At 36.0% G+C, this 19,467-nt stretch overlaps 1 protein-coding gene across 4 annotated transcripts in view; it reads right to left on the minus strand.

The window, feature by feature from the left end:
- Positions 1–19,467, minus strand: part of Fbxo38 (F-box protein 38) — a 50,546-nt gene that overhangs the window by 18,604 nt on the left and 12,475 nt on the right. For all 4 annotated transcript variants that reach the window (XM_013025573.1, XM_013025572.1, XM_013025571.1 and 1 more), the window contains exons 6-14: positions 17,191–17,328; positions 15,906–16,043; positions 13,118–13,211; positions 11,090–11,220; positions 7,208–7,378; positions 5,461–5,603; positions 4,434–4,647; positions 1,985–2,104; positions 519–698 (exon numbers count right to left, since the gene is read on the minus strand). In XM_013025573.1, the coding sequence (XP_012881027.1) occupies positions 519–698; positions 1,985–2,104; positions 4,434–4,647; positions 5,461–5,603; positions 7,208–7,378; positions 11,090–11,220; positions 13,118–13,211; positions 15,906–16,043; positions 17,191–17,328 (1,329 nt within the window). The remainder of the gene's footprint in view (positions 1–518; positions 699–1,984; positions 2,105–4,433; positions 4,648–5,460; positions 5,604–7,207; positions 7,379–11,089; positions 11,221–13,117; positions 13,212–15,905; positions 16,044–17,190; positions 17,329–19,467) is intronic.

The raw sequence follows: 19,467 nt of genomic DNA on the forward strand, positions 1-19,467 counted from the left end.
GAAGTATATAAACCTAAGAGAATTATAGTTTCATAGTGAGGCAAATAGCTGAGGTTGTTGCCTAGATTTAAAGGGAGGCAAAGGGGTTCTACAAATATACTTTACACCTACCCTCAGGTACAAAACCATCACCAATGTCCACTAAGGATAATTGGACAGTAACAGCTGGAAACGGTTGCTTCTTCATTGCTGTGGATGACTCGGAGTCACCCCTATGGGAGGCACCAGCCTCCTGCTGACCCCTGGTGCCTTATGCCACACCTGCCTCCAGCCCCACTGAAGTACTTGTAATTCTTATTCCTCCTCTTCCCTGCACACTCATTCCACAGCTCTGTTGTGCTACATTTGCCCACTATAGCACCACCCAGAGTCCCCTCTTTCTTGGACTACTGGCTTTCTTGCTTCCTATTGCATTTTGTAAGAACATGTACCACAGGCTGCAGTAGGTACACAGATCAAGTATGTCAGTTCTGATGGTGACTCTTACTAACAGTCTCAAGTAAGACATCATCTCTCACCTGACAGTTCCCTGGACTGTGCTGACTCTCCAGGTTTTTCTTCCCGCTCTGAGTAACGCCGAGTACCATTCTTAGGAATCCAGACTTCCTGGAGTTCTAAACTGTCTTCCTCATCGTCACTCTCTGAATCATGAACAGTAATTGGAGTTGGTTTTACCACACGCTGAATACCACTGGGTCCTAAAATAAAAAAGAACCAATGGTTTATCTATTGGAACCTTGCACAGAAAGTGTAATTTCCAGGCACCTGGGGTTACAGATGCTTTTTGTTTTGTAGTCTACTTGTCAATGGAATATATACTTGGATGAAATACTAAAAAGGAATTTTAACTATAAATCATTATGTCAACACAAAGTATGATAAGACTATCAATCAACTTTACACATGCTAATTAAAATACAAGATCACAAAGCCCAGTATCCCAAGGATCCTCATTATTTCAAAAAGTTGAATAAATCACCTTGAAAACAAAATAAAGCATAATAATTTAAAAATCAAGCTATGTATTTTTTCCAACTTAGAAATACATGAGCCAAGGCAAAGCAAATGAAGACTACTTCCTCATAAGCATACAGGACTAGTGAGCCATTTTCTATAACTCTAACTTATTATTCATCTTACATTTTTGTTATTTGAGAATGTATATTTATACAAAATCATGCTTTATCTGCTTAACAGTACAGCTTTTAAACCTTTAGCTCTTCTGATACAATTCTCTGACAAGTGACTAATATTAGCTCCATCAATAAAATTCAAGTTCCAAGGAACCTTGACTGTCTTTTTCCTGTTACACTGTATAATGCTTGGCAGAGTTGGCACTCAGTAAGTTTTTTGATGAATAAGTGACTACATCTGTAAAACACTTAAAACAAGGGTAAAGATATTTTCAACTCAAACACAAGGCAGCACTCCAACAAGTTAGGTGCAAGAAAACTTGATCACTAGTTCCTTGATCACTAGTTCAATGATGTTGAGAGAATCATTCATGCTTTTGAAAAGTATTAGTTTCCCCATCTGTAAAGCAAAGGCTGCAACAGGTCATGGTGTAAGGGTCACTGACTCTATAGCCTGTCAAAAAGTATATTTTGGTCTGATTTCTAAACCAACTCAACTGCTTCTCTTTCCCTCTGAAATGGAGGAAGGGTACAAGTAGAATATTTAGTGAGATCAGTTTATTTTCCCATCAACAATCTGAGTGTTTTCTTTTTCAACACACAAACAGAATAAGAGAGTGAGAAAGAAGGTGGGGGAGGGAGAGAGGGGAAGAAAGAGAAACAGTGGTTGTTACAGTTAAAAATAATAACATTCATAATATACAGGTACATGCAACAAGAATGAGGATCTATTATAAGCCTCCATAAGCAGCAAAAAAACACATCAGGAGTCACAAGATTAGAAAATCTCTGTTCTTCACTACAATCAAGCCTGTTTTCAGAATGATGAATGTGGGAAGTGACATGAATACCTGCTTGTTCCTCATCAACATCCACAGGCATAATGGCCTGGCTGTGGGCCGGGGTGTCACTTCCGCTCTCGCCTATCACCTCTCCATCTTCTTGAACCATGTCTTCCATCTCATTCAATGCTTAAAAATAAATGGAGTCAAAGTAAAAACCAAGGGAAGTAAAGCTGTTTAGTTCTCAAGGCTGCCATGATGGCTCAGAAAACTGTGGCAGCCTTGAGAACTGAACAGCCTTACTGATTACTAGGTCTAGTCTGAAAGAAGACTTATCTCTGTTTCAATGACAATATTAACAACAACTTTGATTACAGTATAGGAGAAAAATCACAGACAAGACAGAATATTTGGTGGAAAAAGTAAATAACTATAAGATAAAAGCAGAGAAAAAAAGACACATTTAAGAAAAGTATCAATTTGTCCTGGAAGATGTTATCAAGGATGGCTGTATGATTTGTCTCTAAGGTACATACTAAAAGATGGTGAAGACCAGCTATTAGAAAATCAAGTTGCTTTTTAGATGAACTCTGAATCATGTGGTATCTGTGAGATGAGTCAGGCAATATTAGGCGTGGAAACATGAATTGCACAAATTTCTTCCTATTTTCTAGAGGCAAGGTTGTCAACTACTGGCTATTCGGTAGCACATTTTTAACTTTTTAGTATAGTTTAAATGCTTGATGTACCTCGGTCTTCACAACTGCTCCTGGCTATCAAAATGAATATGTAATTTTTGTTCTCATATTATTTCAAAAAGTCCTGAGACAAACTTCAGACTGATAAACTGAGTAAATTCACTAACACATGGCTGTAGATGTTGCTTACAAAATTAAATCCAAACACTTGAAGTCAAAACACTCAATCTAGTATTTTATTATTCAAGAATTTCTGACTGATGTTAAGAGTCAGGACATCAACGTGAACACTTCACATTGAATCTGTGATTTCACAATGAAAGGCATTCTCCAAGCTAATGAGCACATGGTTATCTAATGGAATTTATAATCTGCCAGGCCAAGTTAGTTTGTAGATTTACAGTTTTGTATATGTTTCTTATGGACAGTCTGTGTTCTCTGAAGTACAGATTTTAAGGCTTTAGTAATCTGTACATGTATGATGAGACGAGATAAGTCAGAGACAATACTTGATTTTATAACCTCTTCTCTCATCTACAGATACTTCTAGTTTTGAACTTTTTAATGTATCTTTTTGTGAGGATGATTCTAAGTTTGGAATGCCTAAGAGTTCTCATGTGGAAATAAAAGTTTTGAGCTGTGTACAGTATATCTTACTTCAAAAAAGGTAGAAAGCTCAAGGCTGTAAGTCAAGATATGGAATTCCATTGTATATTATTAATACTAATACTATGATTCTGAATGAAAATGCATAAAGGAAGGACAAAGGTGGGGAAGAGGTGATAAAAAGCAAAGGAAATTGAAGAGGCATGTCAAATGAGGCAAGGAAAATACCTGCAAAGCTGCTGAAAGAAGAAAGTATCTCAAGAAGGTAGAAATGGAGAAAATATCAAATACTGTTGAGATGTCCAAGAAAATGCAAACTAAATGACCAATAGATTTAAAAACAGAAAAACCCCACAATAATCACTGGTGATTCTTTACAAGGTACACACACACACACACACACAAAACACACACACACACACACACACACACACACACAATTCATAGAGAATATGAAGGTGAAAAGATAAAGAGAATGTCTAGAAGTGATTCACCTCCAGATAGAACCATATGGTCAATATGCACTCATTATAAACAAGGTTACATAGCATCAGGGCATTATTTTGTGTTAATTATTAGGTTTAAGGAAGTGGGCAAAATAATTTAAAGGTAGCTAAGGGATTTCTTTTCAAGTTCTTAGAAACTTTGTAAGAAAAGAATATCACTGTACCCTCACTAATCACTCATCAACAAAAGGGTAGACAGAGTCAATCAAAGCATGGGTTGGAACCCAACAGGTGTTATTTTGTAGGTCTTCATTAGCCTATATAGTTAATTTTACTGACTGTTGTAAAACATGCCCATGTCCATGTCCATGGGGATCATTTTCTTAGTTCTTGGAACATTTAACTAAAAATGCTGTCCAGTCATGCTTTTAAATTTAACTATCCATTGGTCAAGATTTTTAGAGGATACTTTGCCTAATCCTGGCAGTTAAATCTCAGTTAAGCTAGGCCTTTAGGGCTATCAATGTATGCTAATTCCCAAGGCATGTCAGTTCTTCCAGTCCTGTGAAATTGGTAGACAAGAATAGATTTGCAAACAAGCAAATAGGATAATGTCATGCTTGTGGTCATTAGCCTTGTCAAACATCTTCCTTCCATGTGGAAGGAAGGTAAATAGAATGAGGGAAAAGAGAAGAGAATAAGGACTAGAATCAGAGAATTGAAAGTAGCAATCGGTTCTCTCTGGAGCTCACAAAAGATCTGGGTTACCATCGGCTGCAAACTGCTGCTCTCCAGCCTGTAGGTCTTGCCGAAAGTCATTTTCTTCATCCGAGTCATCAGGATGATGGTGATTGTTGTCATGGATGTTGGCATTGTTGTTCTGGGCATTATTATCATTATCATTGTTGGAGTTTTGGTTGCTAACCAGGGCTGAGGAAACTCCAATTCCTGTGCCTGCACTCAGACCAACTCGAGCACAGCCCTAGGGCAAAACCAAGCCATATTTATTAATTGGGTTGGCAGAGAACATCTCATTAGCATCCCTTCGTTTCATCTTTATGTCAGAACTAGTAATTATATAGCATGAAATGCTTTCAAATAAGCATGAAAGATCTTTTTTTAATGCTCACAACAATTAAAGCAAGACAAAATATTGCTAGACTGATTTACAGAAAACACAGGAAGATACTTGTCCAGGAGCTCAAATGCTGTTTTCTTCCCCCATTATACTGAACTTCAATTGCTACAACAATGGGAATGGAACCATTAATAAGCAACAGAAAGGAACATAGTAACTGATTGTGTTTTTATTGATTCTATGAAGCAATTTTAAAGTAAAGTTTTGTACAACTGGGCAATTTCAGAGTCTCCATCTTTAGAGGAGATAGCAACAAACTAAAACATTTCTACAATAAATAAATTTTTATCCTTATTTCTACTTAGTGAGTTCCTAATTAGAACCACTGATAACCCTAAAGGCCTAACTTTAAATTTTGAGCCTCATCCTTATTTTACCTTCACTATACAGAACTAATGGAATATTTTTCTTTTTTCTGGAGGCCCCTTAATAACTCCAATGCAAGGTCACAAATTGTAAAAAACAAAAAAAACAAAAAAACAAAAACAAAACACTAAAAATAACTTTTTGCTTTTACTGAGGCCGAGTAGAAAAATCTAACTACAACACAATAAGGGCATAACATTAAAAGAAAAAAAATACACACAGATGTTGTTTGGTTTTCTTCCTTGAATATTAAAAGCATATAATATATAAAAGCCCTCATTTATATATTACCTTGGGTGGTTCACGAAACATCTGGTCCAGTGAAATAAACTCTAGGCTGGGTAACAGTTCAATAAACTGTCCAAAGGAGTCCAGTTTCAAAGCATGACACCGCACAAGGTTGATATCAACCAAACGAGTCCATCTTGAATGGTCTGTTGAGAAACAATATGACGAAAACAGAAACTACCGTAAAACTTTTGCCATTACTGATGAGTTTTATTATAGGTCACAAGTGATTTTCATATTCTTTTAAAGTAAGTTTTCTCTGATTTCCTGATCTCTAAGACTTGCTGACTCCATATTATGATGTTTCTGTACCTTATTCCACTGGAAGAATTAGAAAGCCTGGGAAACAGGAGCTTGAAACCAAGTCAGCTCTTTTAAATTTAATCTACTTAGTAACCTATATGTCTCTTGACAAGTGGACCCTGGTAAAGAAATTATGGCACACTCATTTAATAGAACAGTATGCAGCTATAACAACAAAGAGCTGAGCATGCTTCCTGATAGGGAGAGCCCTCTCCAAAATGTGCTCAGCACAAAAAAAAGGCAAAGATAGGGCAGTGGACACATAGGAAGATCCTTTTGCATATATAATTTTAAAAGCCAAATATGTATAGGATGTACTATTCACAAAATAATTTGTCCAGAAGAATATACAAGAAACTGTCAATGTTGGTTACCTTGAGAAGAGGAGACTTTTCATTTTGGACCTTTCTGTATTGTTTGAAATTTATCAAGAGCATGTATTACTTTTATTTTTAAGTGTTAACAGGAGTCTGAGTGATGGGATTATAGGCCACTTTTGTTTTCTTCTTTATACTCTTCTGTATTTAAGAAAAACAAACCAAAAACCCAATAAATGTTATTTTTTAAAGTGATCTACACCTCTTACATCCAAAAGTTTATATTTTCCAATAATTTCTTGGTTTAGCTGGGCCACTGACAGAATTTAGCTTCTGGTAAATGAGATACAGTGGTTCTAAGGAATGATATCAACAGAGGCCCCATGTTTCTAAAATAATTCTGCAGGTGGCCTTTTGAAAACACATATGTAATTGTGAAGTGATCTGACAGCAAAAGGGGGTTGTTCTGCAGCTGTCAGTGAGGGGCTTTGCTTGGTTAAGATAGATGTCACACAAGAACTTCTAGCTCTAGATATATTTAAGGGTCTGTGATTTGAGGTATTTAAGGACCTTTAAAACAAAAAAAAATCATATCACTCCTTTCAAAAGAAAAATGAACTGCAATCATAAAAACAAGCCAAAAAGTCACACTTCTGCAAATAGATTATCAGTTGGGAAGAGGAGGTCAGAAATAGAATAGAATTTCCAGTCTACAGAAAAGTCATATCAGGTTAATATTTAATGTGTCACCTAACTGAAGTTTTCAGTCCTTTCAGTGGATGTGCCATTTTGAAAGTAACTCCAAGAAAACAACTATAATACCTTAGGCCTTGCTAATAATTCCTAACCATAATCTTATGTGCTTCACCCAAACAAGTCCAAATAAGATCAACACACTGGAGTCTATAACCTGGACTGTACAAATTTCCAGGCAGAGAACTTCAGGAGTTCTAAGAAACATTAGGTATACTTCCAGCCTGGTTATCAATGGTTCTCAGTACTTGTATAAACAATCCATATAAAATATCTATATTTTACATTAGTGATGAAATCAAATCATACATAGAAAACAAAGACACATTTTATTTCATTATCAAGAAAATGCAGTAGTATTTCTAAGCCTATAGTACCTGAGATCCAATTGTATGGGTTATGTAGATGGGGGCAATTATAAATTGCAAGATACTTGATACAGGAGAAGACTTCATTTACTGCTTTCATCCCTATATCAGTGATGATACCAGGATTTTCTACCACATCAGCCAAACCATACTTCACCAAATCTGCATTAGCCATTCTGCCTAGAAACAAAATTTCAAAGAAAGTCAACTTCTTAAGCATCTTGAAGCATCACTCATTTTGAACTCAGCATCTAGTATGACAGGATCATTGTTTCACATGCTCATCATCAAGCTCAGTTTCATATATGGTAGCACTTGTACAAAACAAGAAATAACATTGTAAAATATGGGGAAAAGCTGAGTGCCAGTGGCTTTAACTACACACGAGTCTGCTATCAGAATCAAAGGGTAGGCCTTAAGACACCACCTTCAATTAATCAGCAAAATCCTAGACTAGAGTCATGGCTCAAGTGGTAGAATGCCAGCTGTGAGCAAGAATTCTGAGCAAGAGAACAAGGAGCTGAGTTCAAGCCCAGGTACTGGCAGAAAAAACAAACAAATAAACAACAACAAAAAAATCCAAGGGATAGGTAGTAGGAAAATTTCTTAAAACTATTCAGAAAAGGAAATGAAAGAACAAAAAAGTCTTAAAAGTATAATGAAAAAGTGTACTCTATTGGTCCAGGCATTGAAAAATAGTAGCTTAAAAATGCAACTCCCCCACTGTATAAGGATCTTTTCTGAAGTCTAATGTGGCGATGTGGAGACTCGCAAAAACTGTGGGAATACAGATTCAGTTTTGAACCTCACAGTAAACATCTACCTAGACTCTAAAGAGTACTTCTAACTCTAGTACCTACTATAGAGACTGGTATAAAAGAGCCTAGTGAAAGATCTTCCATCCAAACCATACCACTGAGAGCCATCCTCCTCCACTGATTCCCATTATTCCTTCTCCCATCTGTGCTCATCACTCTAAGACAGTCCGTCAGACTGTGAGAGTTCCTTAATTAATGGTGTTCACAGTTCTTACACAATTACCTGACAGTGCAAAGAAAACGCTACAGCTCTAGGTGAAGGTGACCTGAATGAACATTAGAGCCCTTTATACTTTCAGCTTGGAACATGCTGAAACCAATCTACTTCAAACTCTTCAAATTTAATTTTCCATATAGTTCTCACACACTCTTATTAGTGTTCAATTTTGGTATTTGCTGGTACTTCTCAGAGATCTCCTAACGTTAATCCTTTATTATTTAGCTTATCAGTGCTCCTGGAAAGAACCTGCCCTCCTGAAATGATGTGAAACATGCCTTTTCTTTTTTAAAATTATTAATTGAACCAGTTTTCTGGACTGTCTGTATAAACAATGTGGCCTAACATGGCAAATGCAAGCTTTGTCCTCAGTTCTTTGAGATTACTGTCCTGTCCCTGCTCTTAGGTTTCCTACTTAACACAACTCTTCAAAACGCTGTGGTAAAACCTTAGGTTCATTTTTGTTTTCTCTCTTCATCTCACAGAACAGCTGAAGGTAAAAGTTACAACTTACTAAATAGCCCAAGTATCAGATTGTGATACATATTCTGTTGTTTTAATTATTTCCTCTGAGCTACTCAAAAGTAGAAAAGTATCTTACATGTTTAAATACTGACTTAATTTGCTGCAGACTCATGAATAACGTTAGGCAGGCTTCAATTCCACCTCTCCAATGCTCTGGATCTAAACAGTACTTCACACTTCTTCTAATGTATTAAACTGTTTAAACTGTTTTATATCCTTATACCTTCAATATGAAGTAATGAAATAATAAATCCATGTTAACTTTGGGTCACTGATTTGTTTTTTAGAAACATCATCAGTGCCTCAGCCTAGGTCCATAACTAAACTACCCTGGTCCTATTTCTTTATTCCTAACAGATAGCATTTACTTTCTCAAGCCATTTATCATTAACATTTCCAACCTTTTTGTGTTTGTAGGTATGCTGTGTATATGTGCATGCACTACTGGAGTTTGAACTCAGGGACTACCACTTACTAGGTAGGTATTCTACCACTTGACCTACTCTGACTCCCTAGCCCTTTGTATGGAGTCTAACTTTTTTTTTTCTTTTAGGTGAGAACTGGAGCTTGAACTCAGGGTCTGTATTTCCCATTTTGCTTTGTAGCTCACAGATGGTGCTCTACCACTTGATCAACACCTCCCACTTCTAGCTTTTTGCCTGGTTCTTGTCTCCAGGACTGCCTTTGAACCTCCATTCACAAATCTCGTCCTTCTGAGCAGCTACAATTATAAGCCACTGGTGCTAGCCATAATGGTTACTTTTTGAGATAAGGTCTTATTTTATGACTACGATGATCTGGATTGTGATCTTTCTATTTGTACATCCCCATGTAAGTAATTGACAAGCCAATGTTTGAAATAGCCTGTTAAACATGTTTGCCTAAGCTGACATCAAATCACAATACCTTGATCTGTCTCCCAAGTAGCTAAGAATACAAGCTTAAGTCACCATTGCCCAGCTCATTTTCCTAATCTTGTACTTAAAATTTTAATGTTAGGAAAAAAGATACTGTTTCTATTGATCTATCTTGACAGTCCCTTTCTAATAAAAATGGTTTCAGTAGAGGCCACTCCTCACCTCTTGGAGGGGTACTTCAAAGGCTCAGTGAGATCGGATAAGTCAAAGAGCACAAGTGAGCAGTGATCACTCATCCCTTTGAGGTGCTGACAGATGTACCTGGCACCCATCCTAAAACAGAGAATCCTAGGTGGTCTTTGGAGAAACAGAGGAGAGCTCATATAATGGAGAGGAGGAGTGAACAAAAACAGAATGGTGTATAAAAGGACTAAGTGACTGCTAAAGATACAATAAGAAAAAAAAAAACCACATCTATCATATATAGAGATTAGACATAAGATGAAAGCAAAGAAAGTTGTATTTTTGCCTGGTGCCGGTGGCTCACACCTGTAATCCTAGCTACTCAGGAGGCTGAGATCTGAGGATGGCAGTTCAAAGCCAGCCCAGGCAGAAAGTACATGAACTCTTATCTCCAATAAACCACCAGAAAACGAGAAGTGGCGCTGTAGCTCAAGTGGTAGAGTGCTCACCTTGAGCTGAAGAGCTAAGGGACAGCACTTAGGCCCAGAGTTCAAGCCCCATAACTGACAAAAAAAAAAAAAAAAGTTGTATTGTTTTACTTGACTGTACTGATAAATTAAGCCTTGTTTTTCTAAAATGCAAATCTGAGCCAAAGAAAAAAATACCAATTGGTGTGAAAGTGTAGTTCAAGAACCACTGCAAATTACAGGAGCAAGAAGCTAATTCTTGGACAAATAAAAACATGGTGGTGGTAGAAAACGTTTTTGTATGTCTTACTACTGTGATGTGGAAAATGGTCTGAAAAATGACATACATTTAAGCCTACAGGAATGTGTTCCCAATTGTAAATCCTTATCAGAAAGTGCTGTGAACAAGCCACAGAAGTTACCATTAAAGAAATGCTACTATGTGCTCCCACTATCTGGAAAAGCCAGAACCCCAGCAAGCTTATTATGGAAGTGAAGAATATAGGCAGAAAATGGGAACACATAAGCCTCAGAAACCAAGGATAAAATTCTGTGGGGGGAAAAAAAAAGAAGCAGAATGGGAAAGAAACCTGAGCAGTGGAGTGGAGGAAGATCTTATTAGTATACTGACAGTCACTACATTTCCAATCATATGCCAACATCAGAGGTATTATGGGGGAAAAAAAATCATATATTTTTGAAAGTTTCTTTCCAAGAAGTGAGAGCGCCTGATTTCAACTTATCTTATATTTGAGAAAACACAGCACATTACTGTGAAGTTACTTTTCTACAGTAGTTGTAGGCAATAAAAGAGGAAGTCTTACTCTGCAGTAAAAATTCATCTACATAACCCAGATGAAGAGTTTCAAACTGAGGAAACTCTAATTCTGCCATCTTTAGGGCAGAAAAAACACCATCTTTGGTTAGTGAAGGCTGGATCCGAACTTCATGTAACCTAGGAAAGAAACATAGCAGAATGAAATGAAAGCCATCAGTATCAGAATCTTCCTGTTATGTTTGGAAGGTTTAAAATTTAATTTTCATTAAGTATTACATATTAATATGTGAACAGCTTTTATCTCCTATCATTAAAAAAAAGAGGTTTGAGTATAGGATCATCTTTGACAGTATACTGAAGCTACAGTCATCCCAGCTATGTGGTGGCTTCACTGTATCTTTTTTTTTTTTTTATGTTTAAATAGTGATCCCTCATCTATCTCAGTATCTACAATAGGTGAAAATTTGCGAAGTAGCAGTAAGTGAAGCATGACATAGTGAGGGATGACTGTCTAATGCTGCTATTTCAGATTTTCACCTATCCCAGAATCTCTGGAACATAGCTCCTGCAATAACCCCTGTTTTCACTGTATTTGATCCGGTGCCCTGCATCTTGTATGTACATTTTTATAATTTGGGGAGGGGAAGAGAAATAACAAAATGCTGAAATAAAGGATACAGGTTGACCCATTGTAACAATGAGATATACAAGACACTATGTTGAGAACAAAATTTACAACTTCGGGGCTGGTGGGACGTGGTGGAGGAGTTGGGGGAGGTGGGAGGGAAGGAATGGTTGGGTAAAAACAAAGGAGGAGGTAACAATGCTCAATAGAAAATGTACTCACTACCTTACTCACATAACTGTAACCCTTCTGTACAGTATTTTTACAATAAAAAACACAAAAAATAAGTGAGGGAATCACTGTATATAAAAAATAATGAATTGCAGGGTGGCAATAGCTCATACCTGTAATCCTAGCTACTAAAGTGGCTGAGATCTGAAGATCACAGTTCAAAGCCAGCCCAGTCAGGAAAGTCCGTGACACTTTTATCTCCAATAAGCAACCAGAAAACCAGAAGTGACACTGTGGCTCAAGTGGCAGAGTACCAGCCTTGAGATGAAAAGCTGAGGGACAGTGCCCAGGCCCAGAATTCAAGCCCCACAACTAACCAAAAAAAAAAAAAAAAACCACCCAAAACAATGTATTATACAGTAAGAATTCTGTATCTTTTCTAAGTGCTTTCCTCTTTTTCTGGCAGTGCTGGGGTTTAAACTCAGGGCCTTGAGCTTACCAATAAGCAGGATCTCTACCACTTGAGCCTGTATAGCTGGGTTTATGTGGTAATTATATATTACAACATTAACTTATTGCCCAGGTTTGGCCTCCAACTTCCACCTTCCTGATCTTTGATTGCTGAGTAGATAAGGCTACAGGTATGGGCCTTCGTATCTCACTTTGTAAGTGCTTTCTTCAGCCTGATAGTCAAGGTGAGAGTTTACCTTTTATATTGGTATGTCGTTAACATGTTTCTCAATGTTTCACTTCAATAAAGAATATTCTTCTATAGCAGGTAATAATATAGGTATTGCTAATTTTTGAAAGTATTTTACTTTAAAAATGAAAGTATAAATATTAAAAATGTGCTACAAAATAAGACATGGTTAAAAATATTAAGATGTTAGAAGAGCAAATGTGGCAAATATAAAATGCTGATTTCTGAAAAGCAAATTCCATCAGCAATTAATTCAGAAAACCATCAGAGATGAGAGGGGTTCCAACATTAGAGTTTCAACTCCAACTTCTGGGGGACTCAGCTATTTCAAGAGTCAAGTGCTTTCTCTGATATGAGACCACACCCTTAGAGGGCTATCTTAGGTCTGGAATAAACCCAGTTCTAAAATTAAGATGACCACTAAATAACACCACATGCCATTTAAATAGCTCCTTTGTATTTTAAACTAAGTACTGTAAAACCTCACGTAGAAATACACAGATATTCCCCCAATTTTTTGTTAACACAAGAAAAAAAAATTTCTAAGACAAAAGGCACAGAGTAAAGAGGAAACATACCTACGAGCAGCAGTGATAATGAGGTAACCAAGATCTACTTCCAGAGCATTTTTGCAAGCTCCTAAAACAATGGTGTGTAAATTTCTAAAACCTCCTAAAGGAAAACAAAAGAAAACAAGCATTTCTTTTATCATAATACATTATGGTAAAGTCATTTACATAGACCTTAGAATTATCATTTAAAAGTAAATGTGTTTTACTTCTGCATTCAAATTAATACATAAAACAAAGGATGATAATCATTCTGCAAATATATTTTAATGGCAACTGGAGATTCCAAAAGCATTAGACTAAGCAAGAATTTTCAGAAAGCTAGAAATTCATGAAGAAACTGTAAAGAAAGAATCTAGAGCACCCAATTAAAATTTGAGCCATCAGCTACCTGTAATCCTAGCTACTCAGGAAGCTGAGATCTAAGGATTTGTGTTTGAAGTCAGTCAGGGCAGAAAAGTCTATGAGATTCTTTTCTCTAATTAACCAACAAAAGCTGAAAGTGGGGCTGTAGTTCAAGTGGTAGAGCACCAGCCTTAAGCAAGAAAGATCAGGGCCAGTGCCTAGGCCTTGAATGTAAGACCCATGACTTACACACTGACACAGACAAATTGAGCCTCCAATATACCATGGAACAAGATAAACACTATCTTACCTTCAACTTTTCTTTTGTTCTTGAAACTTGTATCTACATATTAAAATTGTTTTTAAGACAAAGAAATTTCACAAAGGATTGATTTGTCCATCCTGAATTTTATCAATAAAAGGTAAAATGCATGGACTTTATGTCTGCTTTCTTACCAAACATCTCATTATGAGGTTCATCCACCCTGGTTGAAAGTGTTTCTAAGTTTATTTATTTGTATTGCTTCAGTTTTCTTTTTTTGTTGTTGTTGTTGGTCGTGGGGCTTGAACTGGGCCTCCTGAGCGCTGTCCCTTAGCTCTTCAGCTCAAGGCTAGCCCTCTACCACTTGAGCTACAGCACCACTTCAGGTTTTCTGGTAGTTTATTGGAGATAAGAGTTTCGCAGACTTTCCTGACCCGGGCTGGCTTTGAACCACGATCCTCAGATCTCAGCCTCCTGAGTAGCTAGAATTACAGGCGTGAGCCACCAGCGCCCAGCCTTTTATAGTTTTTTATTGTGTGAACATGCCACATTTTAACTGCCCATTCTATTGCTGATTGGCATTTGCTTATTCCCATTTTATGTCTATTAGAAACAGTAATTCTAGAAAAAAATCTTGATTATGTCTTCCGAAGAAAATACATATGCATTTCTATTGTGTTTAAAGCCAGAAATGTCATTGTTATGTGTGTGGTCAATATTAGTAGGCTGTTATGCATTCTAACAAACACTAATTTCATGTATATTATAGTTACTTTAGAGCAGTGAACAGCATTGTGAATTAATTTTCATCTCTAACATTCAGTAAAATTTATCATTTTTTAATGTTTAATTGCCATATGGATAGTCTCTTATGTGAAGGCTTTTAGGACTTTTCTAATGAGCTGTCTGCTTTTTTCTTATTAATTTCAAGAACTCCTTACATATTATCAATACAAGTCTGCTAACAGATTTGTATTGAGAAGAGTTCTTCTTACTCTGTAGATTGGATTTTCACTCTTTTTATTATCCCTTTTGATATATATATATATATATGTGTGTATAAATGTATTTATATATATACATATTTAAATGGTATTAGGTTTTTATGCTGTGTGCCTTACACTGTCTTCTTTAACAAATCATTACTTCCACAAGTAAAATATTTTTTAGAAGTTTTTATTTTCACATTCAGACATATGATCCATTTGGAATTAATTATTGTATCAGGAATGCTAAATTAGACCTTCAATTTTTCAACTATCAATTATCTAGGTGACTCTTTTTTCATTGCAATGAGATGACTACCATGAAGCACATTCTACTGTATATCATTTCTTAACTCTAAGTAAGAGATTGAGAGAGAAACTTTTTTTTTCCTTTTATTTGTCTTTGTGCCAGTACTGAGATTTGAATCCAGGGCCTGGGCACCATCCTCGAACCTTTTGCTCAGGGCTAGTACTCTACCACTTAAGCCATAGCTACACTCCCTGCTTTCAGGGATTAACTGGAAATAAGTATCTCACACAGACCTTCCTGCAAGTCTGGCTTCAAAAGGCAATCCTCAGATCTCAGCTGGATTATAGGCATGAGACACCAGCACCCAGTTTCAATTTTTTTCTTTTAAAAGCTATTATATGATGGATGAACATAATATCAAGACACAGGCATGTATGTTTTATATACTATACAATAAATACAGGCAGCAACATTAATAATGCATGAGTTCTTTTGAAGGCCTAGGCTATCCAAGCCTAAAATATCTCATCACCATAGGGAGTAGAAATCGCTGATAACATGTCTAGGAAAGACTTTGAATAAAATAAGAGATATTATTCATCAACCTAGTGATAATAAGAATCCAGGGGAAAAAAGTATAACTTGACTGTTTTTTTTTTGAGAAAATTAAACATTCATTAAAGAAGTAACTACTAGCCCATATGCTCATGGACACCTATCCATCAAATAAATACAGTCAGGACAAAGTGTAATTATTGACAAGCATTTTCCTAAAAGACTTGTAACTGAAGTCAAACAAAAAAGCTTAATGAATTTTTTTAACTGATTATTTTTGGCAGCACTGTGGTTAGAACTCAGGGCTTCACATTCACTAGTCAGGTATGCAACAATTTGAGCTAGCCTTCAGCCATAAAAGTTATTTTTAAAATGCTTAGTAAGTGAAGAAAATGATACCTGATCTCCAACTGTCTTCAACTACATGTTGGATAAGACCTCCAAGGAAAGGAACTCTAACCATTTCTAAATGTTCCAAGTTTCGGGCAGAGGCTAAGCCTGTTACTAGCGGGACGTATTTCAAGGAATTAGTAGGTCCTAGAAAACAACAACAAAAAAGCTTTAATGGAACAATGCAAACTCCTAAAGACAAATTTTCAAATCAGCAACTGAAATGAACACATTATAAACTGTCTTAAGAGGATAAGGGAACTGTTGGCTTTCTATGGTCTGTAATTCTTACAAAGGAAAGGTTTAGTTAGCTATTAACCAGAGACTTAATTATCATAATAAATTTTTCAGTAACACTGACAACTTATGGATTATTTCTTACAAACACACTGCTGAAGTCTCAATAGCTTTGAACTAAAAGTACCTTATGGGAAAACTGAAGATGAAATTTGATCCTTTACTCAAGTAAACAGATCAATCATAACATCTGTTTGTGAGATGTTTGTTATTAGATACTACGGAAGTTCATAAAACATATGGCTCTGTCATTAAAAGGCCCAAAATTAACATGAAGATACAACATGATCACTGCAAAAGGATAAAAAACCAGAATCAATCCAGTTTCAAAATATATTACATAAGAAAAAAACCAAAAAACCCAAAGTAAGCTGGAAAAACTGGCTTTCTGAAAATGTATATATCTGGATGTATTTATGTCTATATGTGTAGGGGAAGTAGTTCATACCTTATGGTAAGAAAATAATAATATAGAGGACACAAAAGTAAAAGCTGTATAGTTATGTAGGTAAAAATGAACAAGATGTTACCCAAAAAGATGGTAGATCTTAGAAAGGAATCAATAAAATAAGGATATCAATAGGGACCCTGATTATGAACTTCGAAGCATAGCAGTTACCACCTAATACTCTAGGGAAGTAGCAACAATAAAGGCTTGTTCAGGAAAATAATACCATAAAAACAAGGTTTATGAGAGATTATGTCAGACAACTATATGTAAACAATTAGGAGACTAGAGACAAAAAAAAGCAGACTGAAATCTATTAAAACAATCCTATGGAATATAAAAAGTACTTATAAGATCTGACTTTGTTTCTTTTTTGTTGTTTCATTTTTTGATCAGGTTAAATACAAATACTTTCTACTATTTACAAAACACACTCAAAAGATAAATTATAAAACATAAATAGTAATCATATAACTTGAATTATAAATGTAGCTTTGGAATGTTTTAGACTACTATGTGTTTAATTCTGCCATAGCTATGTATCATTACCTGCACAATTCCTCATGACAAAAGTTCTTAAACTGATGCAAAGGAAGTCTTTAAATGGCTGTGGTTTAGTGAGTCTTACCCACTTCATATAAAGGTGCCTTAGCATTGGGATGCAAGGGATTTCAGGAACATTCACACCTAAAGTACATATGTACAAAAGAGAGTAAACAAGAAGATCACAAAAGTACTCTGTACTTGGTAAGTTCAAGAATCTAGTGTTCAACATTTGTATACTTCAAGGAGATTTTTGTCAGAATAAGTTGTATGAAATTCATCAAGTATGGTGTACTTAAAAAATGTTGGTAAAAATAACTATGTGAATTAAAATAAGGTTACATTATCTTTTTAGAAAAGGAATATGGCAAATGTGATTCAAATCATACTTCTACACTACATATAAGTCCCTTTCATAACACTACAACTCTTCCAGAATATATTTGCCCAAAAGATGAAAAATGACAACAGATTTCTGAAAGAAGCATTTTGAAAATGGAGACAAAGTATATAAATGTATGATTATCATGACTGTTGTCCCTCCAGTAGGAAAACTAAATTTGTCAACCACAAAGTAAAGTTAGCTAGCTAGATTTCAATATAGTAGTTTGTAGAAGATAACTAAGACAGAGCTTGAAAAGTCATTTTTACAATTATAAGTAGGAAAATCTTTCTAGCTTAGCTCTAAAAGACAATCAGGCAGGCATTAATTTTAAAAGCTCAAACTGATGATAACTTTTGTTTAGATCAATGAGGGACTTAACAATAGACTCATACTAAGAGATGATCATAGCTGGAAAAAGGAGGAAGGTATTCTAGAATGGAGTGCCGGGAATTCAAGAAATATGGAAAAAACAAAAAGACTGATAACTTGTAAGAAACTTACTCCAACAGTCTGAACACTGTAAACAACAGAAAGCCAAGGGAACTCAAGAATCCAGAGTAATACTACTTAAGAATCAGTAGCTGGAAAAACTAGTTTAATGAAACTGTTAAGATTAACAGTTTGGGGGCTGGGAAGGTGGCTCAGTGGCAAAGCGCTTGCCTTGCATGCCTAAGGCCCTGGGTTCGATTCCTCAGCACCACATAAGAAAAAAGGAAAAAGCCAGAAGTGGCTCTGTGGCTCAAGGGGTAGGGCGCTAGTCTTGAGCTGAAGAGCTGAAGAGCTGAGGGACACCGCCCAAGCCCAGAGTTTAGGTCCCACGACCGGACCCAAAAAAAACCTGCTCATCATTTCAGTACAAGTTGTCATGTCGAAAACAAACTTTACAACTTTGGTGGGGAGGGGGGAGGATGGGGGGGCAGGGGGAGGCTGGGAAGGGTAAACAAAGGAGGAGGCTACAATGCTTGATAAGAAATGTACTCACTATCTTGCCCGTGTAATTGTAGCCCCTCTGTACAGTATTTTCACAATAAAAAAATAAAAAATAATAAAAAAAAGATTAACAGTTTGCTAACAAGAGCAAACAGGGAAAGCAAAATCAGAGTATTTTTTTTAATTATCTTTAAGTGGTTGTACAAAGAAGTTGTATTCAGAGTATTTAATGGTTGATTCTTTAAAAGCCAAACCTTATAGCATGTTCCCCTGCTACAAAAATAACTCCTTACCCCTCATCCTCCCAAAACAAAATGGGAAACTTTAGCTTTAACTATGCAAACATACCATATGGCAACGGCAACAGATGGAAAGTAAAATTAAAGACCAAAGGAAACAAACAGAAAGCAGATGGAGGTGCACGATGTAGTTTTCCTAAATTAAGTTTAGCATCAACAAGGAAGGTGTTAGTATGGATTAAACTGATTAAAAGACACAATTGAGAAAGGATAAGAATGATTCAAAGACAGTTCTCCTATGTTTAATCCATAGTCTGGCTCTAACTTATTCTACAAAAGACACTCTTACCCATCTACCATTCATTTTCATTAATTTATTGTACATCTTTGTATCACTACAATACAGTTAGAATTAAACTGTTGAATCAATCACTTAATGAATCTCAATAAAACCAGGTATATTGGCAATTAACTGTTAACACAGAAAATACAAAGGTATAAAAGTTTTTAACTTTAGGAGTATTCTATGCCCAGGAAAATTTTATGCTTGGAGAAGATACAGGAAAACTAAAGCAACTTAGGAGTTTTTGTTTGAAATGCTTTAGATGAAGCTGTGTAATAAAGTGTCTATTTAAATAAATTGGTTCAGCATGGTGGCATATGCCTGTGATATCAACACTTGGAAAATAAAGGCAGGATGATCACTAATTACAGGCCAGCTTGAATGAC

Source organism: Dipodomys ordii, unplaced genomic scaffold (genome assembly GCF_000151885.1).
Source record: "Dipodomys ordii isolate 6190 unplaced genomic scaffold, Dord_2.0 Scaffold85, whole genome shotgun sequence".
Classification (NCBI taxonomy): domain Eukaryota; kingdom Metazoa; phylum Chordata; class Mammalia; order Rodentia; family Heteromyidae; genus Dipodomys; species Dipodomys ordii.